Source organism: Ochotona princeps, chromosome 14, assembly GCF_030435755.1.
Source record: "Ochotona princeps isolate mOchPri1 chromosome 14, mOchPri1.hap1, whole genome shotgun sequence".
Classification (NCBI taxonomy): domain Eukaryota; kingdom Metazoa; phylum Chordata; class Mammalia; order Lagomorpha; family Ochotonidae; genus Ochotona; species Ochotona princeps.
Genome location: NC_080845.1, coordinates 17224384 through 17238365, shown reverse-complemented (window position 1 = coordinate 17238365; position 13982 = coordinate 17224384). Strand labels below are relative to the sequence as shown.

At 45.5% G+C, this 13982-nt stretch overlaps 1 protein-coding gene across 2 annotated transcripts in view; it reads right to left on the bottom strand.

Moving 5' to 3' along the window:
- Positions 1–12854, bottom strand: part of FKBP15 (FKBP prolyl isomerase family member 15) — a 54986-nt gene extending 42132 nt beyond the window's left edge. For both annotated transcript variants that reach the window (XM_058672966.1, XM_058672967.1), the window contains exons 1-4: positions 12654–12854; positions 3622–3746; positions 1131–1215; positions 634–703 (exon numbers count right to left, since the gene is read on the bottom strand). In XM_058672966.1, the coding sequence (XP_058528949.1) occupies positions 634–703; positions 1131–1215; positions 3622–3746; positions 12654–12706 (333 nt within the window). In that variant the 5' untranslated portion in view covers positions 12707–12854. The remainder of the gene's footprint in view (positions 1–633; positions 704–1130; positions 1216–3621; positions 3747–12653) is intronic.
- Positions 12855–13982: the final 1128 nt, after the last annotated feature.

Sequence of the window (13982 nt, the reverse complement as noted above, 5' to 3'; positions counted from 1 at the left end):
CATATTTATTATTTATTATGGGCAATGAATCTTGCCCATTATACTAGTTACTTTGGAAAAATAATCTTACTTGCTTTGGAGTCTCTAGGACTCTGGACCCTCTGTAATTCTAAAATTTCTTATGCTTATTTCAACAATTCTCCAAACTTCTATGTAGTTGAAGCTAAGTACAATCCACAGAAAGAAATTAATTTCAGGGTCTCTAGTCACAACTCGCTTTTTGAGTCAAATCAATACTACAGCGTGATCATCTTTAACAAACTTTTAAAGGATAGACTTTGGTTATTAATGAAGCTTAAAGACATAATGCTGAGTAGCACAATACATGCTGTTCATTAATTACCTGAACAAAGGACATTCTTGATGAATGCTTTACTCTAAAACTACAAATTTTAAAGATATTACAGAAGTCGAATTTAAACATTTTGAGTGGTTGGATTATTTCCATGCGCTACAGCACTCATTTACTATATGCACACTGATTTACAAAATCACATTCAATAACAGCAATAATTCTAATCCTCCAACACAAGAGCCACAGGGTAAACCCAGATATAAAACAAAGAAACAAAAACAGCTCCATGGCAATGTTTGGGTCACCTGAATGTGCATGAGCGAAGGAAGCATTCTCACCTCTTTGGCCGCGTGGTTTGCCAGGACTGCAGCACCAAATTTCCCCTGCTTTACATACTGACCATTAATGCTATGGACGTGAGAAAAACAATAGGTATTAATACTCTCATAAACTCCACAGAGTCAGCTTTCCTTTTGGGCACAAAGAAGGGACAAATTTAGTCATTCAATCTCCAGAAACGAACAGAGGTGAACAGTTTATAATTTAAACTCTTATACTTCTTTACTTTTTAGATACCTTATCTGTATGGAGCGGCTTTGAGAACCTAAAAAGACAGTTGCTAAAGGCACACACATATTTCTTAAAGACAACAGATAATGGCTCTTCAAGTTTTATGTGCAGAAAGCTCAGACTGAAAAATGAAAATACTTTCCCTGTGAAACAGGTAAGTAAACATTCTTCGATATAGAGAGGTTTTTTTTTTTGAGAAAAGGTATGAGTTCAGCCTCTCTCCCCTCTAAAATTCTTGAGAAGGCATTCCCTGCTAGCCACTTACTATCGGTAGGCATGCACTGCTGTTGCGCCCAGGACTGTGGAAGTGCCAGCGGCGGTTGGGGCTGCTTTGGGCGTTGCCTGATTTCCTGAAGAGGAAGAAAAAAATAAAGGTGTGATGCATTTCTTGCTTGAAACTGATTTTTAACAATTAAAGTAGCTTCAAAATTCTTTTTTATACCCTGTCATTAGTGTTGCAAAAACTGAATTGCTATGATCTAATGTGGGGGTGAGGGAACAGGCTTTAAGCCAGGTGCCTTACACATTGACAGTAGCAAGCTAGTCATTACTAGAACTCATAATTTCAACTTCCAATCATATTCCTCAAACTAAGACTTTAGGCTGGACAAGATGCATTATCTAAACAGCAAGGTCACAGTCCATCTATCTTCTCCTTTCCAATGTCTTGATCACTATGATAAATGAGAATAAAGCTCTTGCGCTTTTTTCTGTTTTCGAGGGTAGGAAATTTAGGATTACAGATACAAATTAGGATGACTTCACAAATCTATAGAGTAATATTAATGTTTTAAAACAGCAAATAGGATGCATATTTCCATTGAAGGAATGTGCTCATGGAAGAATAACAGATAAAATTAACATACACACAAAAAAAGCAAGAACTTGTTTTCGGAAGCATCCTTTTTAGAGTTTTTTGATATGGACTTCTTTTTTCTGGTTTTTAGGTGCATTGTAGAAAACTTACAAAATATAGAAAAGCCTAAAGAAAATGAAAATGACTTGCAACCCCAAGCAAACCAGCCTTGTGTCAGCATACTAAGGAAGTCCCCTCTTTGTCAATGAGACTAATTCTCAACCAATCCACTTTCTCTTATTTCTGTTTTTTTCATCTTTTTACTGTCTATAAAGTCAGCCCCCTTCTGTTCAACTCCTTGGAACATTCTACTTTATAGAAGGAGGTGTTTCCCAACTCCTGCAAATCATGTCTTAAAATTAAATTTGCTCTAATTTGGTGACTTAGGGTGGGGCCCCTGAAAAGCCTCAGGCTGGAGGCAGTCACTCAGAAGACCAAGCCAAAGCAGGATTCAAAGGGGTTGGCACTTTCCACTCAACCACCTCCCTCCTGCCCCCTGCTTCCAGGAAAGGGAGCTGAGGGCTGGAAATCAAGCTCCGTAAAAACTCTTCCACCACAAAGCTTGATAAGCTTCTGCATTGTTGAACATGGGCTGGTGCTGGCAGAATGCAGCACACCAAAAAGGGAAGCTCCATGCACTCTTTCCCAAAACCCTGTCCTACATTATCTCTGCATCTGGCTGCTCATCTGCATCTTTGTAAGAAAAAATCAAACATAAGAAAATGTTTCCCTGAGTTCTGGGAGCCATCCTATCAAGGAAGGAATTGTAGGACCCACGTGCATAGCCAGTAATTCAGAAGCCAAGGTAGTGAAGACTTGAACTAGGGTAAATCTTGTTAATTGAGGGACCTACCTCACTGTGAGATCTAACACTATATCCAAGTAAACAGCAGCAGAATTTAATTGAATTATAGGCCAGCCTGGCTGGTCTGGAGAACTGCTGAGTGTGTTGGAAAAACCTCACTCTCATCTAAAGGCACAGAAGTATGTAGTGAGTAAACAGACAGTAAGGAAATGGCTGTTTTTCCCTCTTGTGTGGACCACATATATGGTATCTGTTAGAATGACTCAACTCTAAATATCCTGACAATTCCTTAATGCCAACACAGCGCCCAGCATGTAAAAGGCACTAAATATTTTGATTTTCACAAATGCAAATGTGAGTTCAATGTGCCCAGTCAGCTGTTTTGTCCAGGGTTATTACTATCAGTCTCATTCCTATTTGGGTTCTTGCACAGAGAGCAAAATGTAGAAGCAATAAAAGATTTGGAATTAGATTAGAATACAGGTCAAATTCTGTCTCCACTGGAAGATTTGGATCAAGCTCTAAAAATCCTCTGGGCCTATAAAATGGTGGTGGTTGCTCCATCTATCTCAGAATTGCTGCAAGGACAGAGCAAGATAGTCTGTAGACAGCACCTGAGACTAGACACACAGCAACAGGCATGTCAGAATACTAGCTCCCCTTTTTCTCCTTTCATTTAATAAACGTTCACTCAGTAAACAAATCCTATGTCCACCACAATAAAGGTACAGGCTTACAGAAATGTGTCATGGTCTAGCTGGGGAAAGCTCACTTTGGTATACAGTTAGGCCGTCCAGGTATAAGAAGCAAAAGTATTCTCCTTTTTTCTCAAACATCTGACAATGCCTAGTTAAGGGCGCCTTGGATGGCAATGCCCACAGTGTACAGAAGAGTTTGCCTGCTACCTTTTCCGTTGTCTCCAATACTACTTAGCTGCTGAAATTCAGCATTGCAGAGCTTAGAGAGGCATCCACCACTATCAGTGCACTTAGCCAGACTGACCAAAGTTGGATGACCTGGCAAGTCACTTTTGGAAGGATGCTCACCTGCCAAATTACACTGTTAAGGCACAGTCCTAATGCCTCTTAAACTTACCTGATGTTGTTGCTGTTGTTGTTCCTTGGCCTTTCTTAGGCTGCTTCGGGGCTGTGTACTGGAAGAATTCATTGCTATGGCCAGTAGCTGCTTGGTCCAGTCCAAAAAGTGAAGCCAATCTGGTACTGTTAGAAAATGAAAATGAAATGTCATTTACTATAACCTAAATGTGGGATCATTATAAAAGCTCCTTAAATGAGGTCAATGTTGGGGGCACAGTGGGAAAAGCCAATGCCTGCCATGCCAGCAGCCAATATGAATAAGGTTTGAGTCTTGACTGCTCTGCTTCCAATCCAGCTCCCTGTCAATGCACCTGGAAAGGCAGATGACAGTCTAAGTACTTGGGTTCCTGCCTCCCACGTGAGAGACCTGGATGGAGTTCCTGGCTCCTGGTTTCTGCCTGACCCAGCCCAGCTACTGTGGAAATTTAGGGAGTGAACCAGCAAACGAACGATCTCTCCCCTTCACCTCTATTTTTCCCTTTCAAACAAAAATAAACTAATCTTAGGGAAAAAAACAATCCTGACAACCCACACAGCTCTCTGACTAGATATCAAGATTCAACACAGGAATTAACAGCTGAAAGTCCTTGAAATCAGGCCCAGCACGGTAGCCTAATGGCCTAAGTCTCACCTTGCATGCGCTGGGATTCCATATGGGCATCAGTTTATGTCCGGCCTGCTCTACTCCCCATCCAGTTCTCTGCTTATGGCCTGGGAAATCAGTAGAGAATGGTCCAAAGCCTCTAGACCCCACACCACGTGGGAGACCTGGAAGAAGCTCCTGGCTCTTGGCTTCAGATCAGCTCAGCTCTGGCCATTGCGGCCACTTGGGGAGCGAACCAGCGGATGGAAGATCTTTCTCTCTGTCTCTCCTCTGTGTAAATCTGATTTTCCAGTAAAAATAAATCTTTTTAAAAAATTCTTGATATCAAAATTGTATCTTGCTGGTCTGAATATTACAAGCTAACTTTGCGGAGTCACCGGCTATTGGCCAAAGTATTTCTTCTTGCTACACTGAGTTCCTCCACCTATAAATTGACGTTTTTAGTCCAGATGCCACCTGTAGTTTCTTCAAGCCATACATTCTCGCTTTTAGTAAATCATGGCTTCTAGATATCTCTACGGATTATTCCCCCTTCCTGCTTTTTACTAGCTTATTAAAAATTAAATAAAACTATACCGCAAACTTACCTTCCTATGGGTAAGTCTGAACCTTCTTATCATTATTTTCTCACTGCCTGCAAGGAATTCTATGCCTCACCATTCCATAGAAACTGGTCTTGCTAAGGTCACCAATAACCTCTTTGTGACTAAATCCAGTTTGGGGGCTTGTTGTGGTATACTAGGCTAAGTTACCACTTATAACATCGACATTCAGTATGGGTGAGTTGATTGACTTTGACATTTTGTTTCATTTTTTACAAAGATTTATTTATTATTTTTATTGGAAAAGCAGATATACAGAGAAAGGGAGAAACAAAGAGAAACATCTCTCATCCACTATTTCACTCCCCAAGCAGCTGCAAAGGCCAGAATTGAGCTGATCCAAAGCCAGGAACCAGGAGCTTCTTCTGGGTCTCCCACACAGGTGCAGGGTCCCAAGGCTTTGGGCCTTCCTCAACTGCTTTCCCAGGCCACAAGCAGGGAGCTAGATGGGATGGGGAGCAGCCAGGATTAAAACTAGCACCTATATGGGATCCTGGAGCATGCAAGGTGAGGACTTTAACCACCAGGCTACCGCTCTAGGTCCCCAACTACTCCACTTCTAAGCCAGCTTCCTGTTAATGTGTCTATAGAGGCAGCAGAAAATATCACAAGTAGTTGGAACTCTGTCACCCCACATGGGAGATCCAGACAGAGTGACAGGCTCCTGGATTTGGCTTGACCCAGTTCCTGCTATTACAGATGGGCATTGGAGAGTCAACCAGTGAATACAGGATGTGTGTGTGTGTGTGTGTGTGTGTGTGTGTGTGTGTGTGTGTGTGTGTTTCATCCTCTCTTGTCACTCTGCAAAGTTTTTGGAATACCAGCATTCTCATGTAGTGGATAATGCCACTGCCCACAACAGAAGCTTCCCATCTTGTTACCAATTCATGTCCTAGCTACTCCACTTCCAGGGTAGCTTCCTGTTAATGTACCTGGGAAAGCAATCGAGGACAACCCAAGTTCTTGAGCCCCTGCACCTACATGTGAGACTTGGAAGAAGTTCCTGGCTCCTAGCTTCAGCCTGGCCCAGACCTAGCCATTGCAGCCATTTGGGAAGTGAACCAACAGACAGAAGATCTTGGGCTATGCCTTTCAAGTAAATAAAAATAAATCATCTTTTCAAAAAAAAAAAGGTTTTATTTGGGTTGATGATGAGTTTGGCAGGCACAGAGTATAGCAAGCTAATCTTTCGTCTGCAGTGCTGGCATCTCACAGGGGTGCCAGTTTCAGTCCTGGCTACTCCACCTTCAATCTGGCTCCCAGCTGATGGCCTAGGTAAGCACAGGCCCTTGGGATCCTGCACCCACGTAGGAGACCCAGAGGAGGCTCCTGGCTTCAGATCAGTTCAGCTCCATCTGTTGTGGCCATTTGTGGAGTGAACCAGCAAATGGAAGATCTCTCTGTCTGCTCTCTCTCTCCCTCTCCAAAGGCACTCAGGCTTCCATAAAGATTCCACAGTAACAGCCTCTGACTGCCAACAAGAAGACATAATTGTTGTATGTCTCCTGTGCTGCTGTCTGCATGAGGCCAGTGTTCCCCTACATTGTCCACAAATTAACCTGGGACAAGGTAAAGCAAGGAAGAAAGAGGGAAGGAAAGAAGGCAGGCAAGCAAATGTTCATTTTGGTGCAAAAAGATTTTTTCATTCCATGCATAGTTTTTTACAATACACATTTTTTTATGAATGTTTAGAAATTCCTGTATCAATGTAGAGACAGTTTACAGTAAGTTCCCTGTTATCACCCAAATGCCAAATTTGTATGCAGCCCTTTCTACGGGTGACAGTCTTGAGTCTGGTGTATTAACTATTTTTTGTAAACATCCACAACCAAAACTGAAATCCAGGCACCACCCTTGCCTCCTCCTAGCCCACAGTGGTCAGGCCCAATCTCCACATCCATTTGATTTTACTTCCTAAATGTTTCACAAACACATTCACTTCTCCTTATCCAGTCATTTCCCTAATTCAGACCACTAACATTTCGATTAGTTTGAATTATTGCAACAATTTCCTGATTCATCTGCTTTGGTCTTGTCTGCTTCAAGTTATCTGTCTCTCTACTGTACCCCTAATGATGTATCTATCTTCCTTCCTTCCTATTTTTGTAAAATAAAAAAAATATTTATTTCGTTTATTTGAAAGGGAGAGAGAAGGAGAGACAAAGAGGGATCTTCAGTCTGCTGTTACATTCTCCAAAAGGCCACAACGGCTGGAATTGGGCTGGTCTGCAGCCAGCCAGGAGCCAGGAATTTCTTCCTGGTCTCCACATCGGCTTAGGGGCCCAAGCACTTGAGCCATCTTCCACTGCTTTCCCAGATGCGTTGGCAGGAAGCTGCACTGGAACTGGGAGCAGCCAGCACTTGAACCAGCGCCAGCATATGGGACGCCGGAGCTGCTACAGTTGGAGACTTTACTTGCTGTGCCAAGCGCTGGCTCCATGAACTTTCTAAACACCAACAACTCTTCAGTACTATCAAGACAATAATCCAAACTCTACAAAACAGTTTTACAGACTTCACCTCTCCATAGAGCAGTCATTTGGCACAGTGGCTAAGACACGGCTTGAGATACTTAGATTCCCTGTCAGAGTGACTGTTTTGAATCACACCTTACACTACTACTAACACAGCTTCCTGTTATACAAACCCTGGGAGGTAGCAGGTGATGGATCAAGTGCTTGGATCCACACCATCCGTATGGTAGACACAGACTGAGTTCTGGTCTCTTGGCTTTGCCTTAGCCCAGCTGACTGCTATGGGCATGTGGGGAGTGAAAATTTCTTGGTCTTTTTCCCTATCTGCCTTTCAAATAAAATACATTTGTGAATGTGTGTGTATGTATGTATGTGTGTGTATATACATATGTATAAAATGTATATGTGTGTGTATTATATATTTTAAAAAGACTTTGCCTCTCATTTCCCAGCTTTCTTTCTGTTTAGAAAAAAGATTTTTTTAAAAAATAATATTTATTTATCTTTATTGGAAAGTCAGGTTTACACAGAAGAGAGACTGAAAGATCCTCCATCCTCTGGTTCACTCCCCAAGTGGCCGCAACAGCCAGCACTGAGCCAATACAAAGCCTGGAGCCAAGAGTATTAGCCTTGCTATTTTGCAGAAATGTCCTTTTTTAAAGATAAAAGTATTTCAGGCAATCTGTGTTTCCACAGATGTCCTGAAAGTCAGGTCAACACATTAATTCTATGTCTTGTTAATATTTTAAAATGGAAATGAACTGTATAGAGGGGCCAGCATTGTGGCGGAGTAGGTTAAACTGCTGCATAAAACACAGCATTTCATGTAGGCATCGGTTTGAGTCCTGGTTGCTCTAATTCCCATCCAGCTCCTGGCTGATGTACCCGAGACAGCAGCACAAGATGATCCAAGACCTTGAGTCCTTTCACTCGCGTGGGAAACCTGCATGGGAACTTCTAGGCTTCTGGCTTTAGCCTGGCCCAGATCTAGCCACTGCAGCCATTTGAGGAGTGAACCAGAGTTTGGAATCTTGCCTTTCTTTCCCTCTCACTTTGCCTTTCAAATAAGCAAATCTCATTAAAATTACTGATTTACTTATTTATCTATTTATTTGAAAGACAGAGTGACAGAGAATGAACTTGACCTACTAATTCACTCCCAAAGTAGCTGGGCCACTCCTGAGCCAAGAGTCCCCACATGGGTGGCAGGTGCCCAAGCACCTGGGTGAGTTTCTCCAGCCATTGTGGTCACTTGGGTAGTGAACCAGCAGACACAAGATCTTTCTGTCTCTCCTTCTCTCTGTAAAGCTGCCTTTCCAATAAAAATAAACAAATCTTTTTTAAAATGGAAGTTTCTTTAGATTAGAAGCTGTGTCTTACATGCTTTTATTAACTAAAGCCAAATAGTATGCACTTAGCAAGCATCCATTTTAAAGTTACGATGGGAACAGACATTTGTCACAGTGGTTAAGATGCGCACTTGGGATGCCTGCATCCCATCTGGGCATCTATTTCTGGGCATCCCATCCTGGCTCTGCTTCTGATTCAGCTTTCTGCTAATGTGCACCTTGGCAGGCAGCAGACAATAACTGCTCGAGGACTTGGGTCCCTGCTACCCACGTGGAAGACCCAGAGTGAGTTCCAGGCTTCTTGCCTTCTGGCCCAGCCCGTGGTGCTGTGGTCATGTGGAGATGAACCAGCAGATGGAAGACATTTCTCTGTCTTTCTCTCTCTGCATTTCAAATAAAGAAAAAAAAATTCAAGTCACAATGGTAAGGAAAGGACTAAAATCACAATCAACAAAAGAAAAAATATGTCCCTTGGTTGTTACTTCAACACTAATCAGTCTTGGAAGACATATTATCAGTCATCTAGTCAGCCACCCCAGACACCTATACTCCTATTTCTCTTATGCTTGAATATCCTAACTAGAATAAAGTAAACTATGCCTCTCAGTCAAGAGACGTGAAAATTATACAAGCATATTCACAGTAAATTACAGCTAGAAAACAGGAACTGAGCAGCAGCCACAGTGTTCACTATCATGTGTCCTACTTCCTCAGAAAAACCTGGAAGGAACAGCTGCTGATAAAACCTTCTATAGTCTCAATCTTAAAGTTGATTCCATTTTCCTGGTTATAGCTGAGAACAATAACTAATTCTTTGCTTCATTTTCTGTACTAAGTCTTTCTTTATCAAATTAGCTGCTAGCTATGCCTGGGAGAAGAGTCACATGCCCAGAGTTAAAAAGTATCTCAGGCCTTCATAAACAGGCTGATGAAAGCAGAAGAGATGAGCCACCAAGAACTTATCTTGGAGAGGCAGGCAGTTGGCACAAAGATTAATGGCGCCACTAGGGGTGTCCAATCTCATATGGGATTGTCTGGTTCAGGACCTTGCTCCCCCATTTCCAACTAATGTCCATCCTGGAGGGCAGCAGGTGGTATCTCAAGTGCTTGGGCCCCTGCCAGCCACACAGGAGACCTGGATTAAATTCTGGGACCTCAGCTGGGCCTGGCTCAACCTTTGCTGTTGTGGACACTTGGGGAGAAAAGCGGCTTGGAAAGTCTATCTGTCTTTCAAAAAAAGAAAGGAAGGAAATAGGGAAGAAACAAAGAAAATATTTAATAAGAACTTAAGGAACTTATCTTGGCCAGGGATCCGGGAAATAGCACATGACTGTCATTTGCTCTGTAACACTCAGTGAGCAGTGTTCCTCTTGGGGTCTGAGAGTTGGAAGTCGTAGCATTCCTATTCACACAGTTCAGAATGCGATTTTTTTTTAAGATTCATTTATTTTTTATTGGAAAGACAAATATACACAGAGGAGAGACAGAGAGGAAGCTCTTCCGTCCGATGATTCACTCCCCAAGTGGCTTCAACGGCAGGAGCTGTGTCGATCCGAAGCCAGGAGCCTCTTCCAGGTCTCCCACCTGGGTGCAGGGTCCCAAGGCTTTGGGCTGTCCTCAATTGCTTTCCCAGGCCACAAGCAGAGAGCTGAATGGGAAGTGGGGCTTCCAGGATACAAACTGGTACCTATATAGGATGCCGGTGCTTGCAAGGCAAGGACTTTAGCTGTTAGGTTACCGCGCTAGGCCCCAAAGCCAGGAGTTTTAATTGTAACTCACATTCAAAAGAAATCTTCAAAAAGCGCAAAATAGAGCTCAAAGCAAACTATACAGTCAGCAAAAGCAGAGAAGTTAGACTGTGCAGAAATGTTAAAGAATGTTGTGGGTAGAACAGGAAGAAAGAACACGCATGGCTAAATTTCAAGATAATTGAGCAACGGATGGAATTCAAAGCAGAACTAGGTGGATCCAAGCAAGCCATTTAAAGTGTGAACAGGAGGAAGACAGCAGGGAGAGTAAAAGCAAATATGTCACACAGAGCTAGCCAGTAAATGTCCAAAGATCTCATTAACATTTCCCATTTTTAAAAAGATTGATTTGATTTGATTTGATTTGATTTGAAAGGCAGAGTTAAAGACAGAAGAAGAGCTATCCCATGTACTGGTCTTCTCCCCAAATGGCCACCACAGTCAGGACCAGGTCAGGCTGAAGCCAAAAGCCAGGAGTTCATCAAGATCTCCCCACGGGTTTAGGAGCCCAAGGACTTCCATCTTCTGCTGCTTTCCCAGGCCCATGAACAGGCAGGTGGATTAGAAACAGGGCAGCAGACACCCGAATTAGCACCCACACAGGATGCCAGCCTTGCAAACAGCAACTTAACTTATTATGTCACAGTGCTGGCCCCTAAAATCTTATTTTTGTTTTTTTTTTTAAGATTCATTTATTTTATTACAGTCAGATATACAGAGAGGAGGAGAGACAGAGAGGAAGATCTTCCGTCCGATGATTCACTCCCCAAGTGAGCCGCAACGGGCCGGTGCGCGCCGATCCGAAGCCGGGAACCTGGAACCTCTTCCGGGTCTCCCACACTGGTGCAGGGTCCCAGTGCTCTGGGCCGTCCTCGACTGCTTTCCCAGGCCACAAGCAGGAGCTGGATGGGAAGTGGAGCTGCCGGGATTAGAACCTGCGCCCATATGGGATCCCGGGGCGTTCAAGGCGAGGACTTTAGCTGCTAGGCCACGCCGCCGGGCCCGAATCTTCTTATTTTTGAAAGAGGGAGAGGGAGAGAGGAAGAGAGGAAGCAAGAAAGAAAGCTCTTGCATCTGCTGGTTCACTCCTCCAAATGTCTAGGACAGCCCCAAGAACCCAATGTTTCCCACGTGGGTCCAGGTGCCCAACCTTCTGGGCCATCCATCACCTGCTGCCTCCCACTAGCACACAAACAGGAAGCTGAAATCCAGGGAGACACTCTGATACGGAATATGGCCATCCCAAGCAATGTCAACCACTATACTGAATGTCTGCCAAAGAGATCTCATACCTACTCACATCTCAAACCTTCCAACAGCAGCGCCACATGAGGGCGGCACAGTAATTTAACTGTCAGTATAACTTTTCAGCATTTAGCAGAATTAGAGACCCATGTTGGGGCAAGCGTCAGTACATGCTTCAGGTCGCACAAAATTTTTGGAGCAGGTGTTCAAAGTAAGTTTCTGCAAGGACAGGAGCTCAGAAACTCCCCAGTTAGGAAATGAGTCAAGGCGTGTACTGTAACACGCGAAAGCAGCTACCCTGATTCTTTAGAGATGAATGCCCCATCCTCCTTGGAAGTCATCTACCAGACATGTGTACAGCATGACTGAGGACAGGGGATAACAATCCTTCTCTTTGAGGGTTGACAAAGTCAAACTCCGTGGCTAAAATTCATTCAACAGGCACGACCCATCCAACACTACGGTGTCCTGTCCTGTCGGTGCTCAGCACCTAGTGGGTTCGGTGGACAAAGCTTCACCGTGGGAAAAAGGAAGAGAAAGCGAGTACTTAAAAAAAAAAAAAGTGACATCCAAGCCGGGTCTTGAAAAATGCTGGTGCGGCATCACCAGGGCCTAGCTCCAAGGTCCACAGGGACAGCGGACTCCTGTAAAAACTCCAAGGCAAGCCTACCCACATCCGCAATCACCCTCATTCCACCTGGGGCAACTACAGCCAAAGAAGCACAAGGCGGACCCCGGGGTCACGAGGTGTGTCAGGAGAAGATGGTGTGTCCGGAACCCAGAACGGAGGACTCAGCACAGCCGTCATCTCGGTCCAGATTCTGAGACAGGTGGGGCCCCAGAACGTGGTCAAAATAAACAAGTAAATAATGATGGTGATGATGATAATATAAAATCCTCTGGACCCGGAAGTACGGAAAAGGCCTGAGCTCCAGCCGCCCCTGTAATCATCCGCCAGTCTGCCTCTCAGTCACGTACCCCCCTAGTGCACGCTCTGCAGCCACTCACCCGCCGCTGGGCGACAGGAAGTCAGTGTCGTCCTCGTCCGCCGCACCGAACATCGCGTCCGTTCTCTCCCGGCGGCGCTGAGAGGAAGCCGGACGCCCCCCGGGTCCTGTCACCACCGCCGTCGCAAAAGGCCGCAGCGTGGGGCGGCCTGCTTTCCGGCAGGGCGAACTCTGGCACGGTTACTAGGCCGAGAGGAGACTCGACTCCAGGAAGGCGGGGTAAAGGCAAATGAGAGGCTGGCGCGGGCCGGAGCGTCCCGTGACGCAAGGCCTCTCCAGGGGCGGAGTTGGCGAGTCTGGCGTCGGGATTGGACTGGGCGGCCTGGGGGCGGGGCAGGGGCGGGAACCCGCGGCCTCTGGCTGCGGTGGACACGTCGAGCCGGGCACCAGTGGAGGGGGCTTGTGAAGAATCCTGAGGGCAGACCGGCCAAGGTTCTGAGAGGAAGGCGTCGGCGGCGGGACTCGAACTGGGAAGGTAAGGCCTCCCCCGCCCCTCTCTTAGGGCCCAATCACGGGCACCGTCCTCTGCGGGTCAAGGACCCTCCGCGCCGCACTCTCGGCTCGGCGGAGGAGACCGAGTCCAGGACTGGAATTCTGGGGATCTGAGCTTTGGCCTGGACCCTGCAACCACGGAGCCGGAGTGACCTTGGGACAGGCGTGCGCGTTGCCTCAGTTTCCCCGGCTATGCAACGGGTCGTTTTCACAGTGCTTTCGCGTGCTAGTTGGTCAAGAAGCTGTAAACGTCAGAGGCCATTTCAATCCAGATCTCCCCATAACTCCAGGGTTTCCAGCGAAGTAAACGAAGGAACTTCAGCTCTAGAGGGACTGGTCCGAGGTCACATGAAGCAAAGGGCAGAGTGGGGCTGGGTTCTGGTCCTTCGTCCGGTGAGCTGAGGGGCGCGCGAGAGTCTTACAGCACCTTGAGCACCGCTGCCCTGACATAGAGTGGTTCTTGCTAGACTGTGGCATGCAGTTTGCGCAAAGTCCTCTTGGCCGAGTCCACCTGTATTCCACGCAGGTGGGGTGTGGGAGACCGAGGGTGCTCTGAGTGATGGCAAGGGGAGAATTTGGGAGCCGGAAAACCCCCAGCCCAGCCCCGAGGTTTTCTAAACCTTCCTGTGACTGTCCTTGAGTCGAAATCAATTGCTGCCTACTCGCGCGCCTCCGGTTTCCTACCTCTCCGAGTCTTACACAAGTCTGCCTTTGGTCTCATTCTTGGAACAACCTTGGAGTAGCACTGGCATAGCCCAGGTGTGAATAAGCAGGTGGTGTCTCAGTGCAGTATCCATTTCTGTGGATGTCACTGCTGGAGTTTTTGTTTTTACTCAAG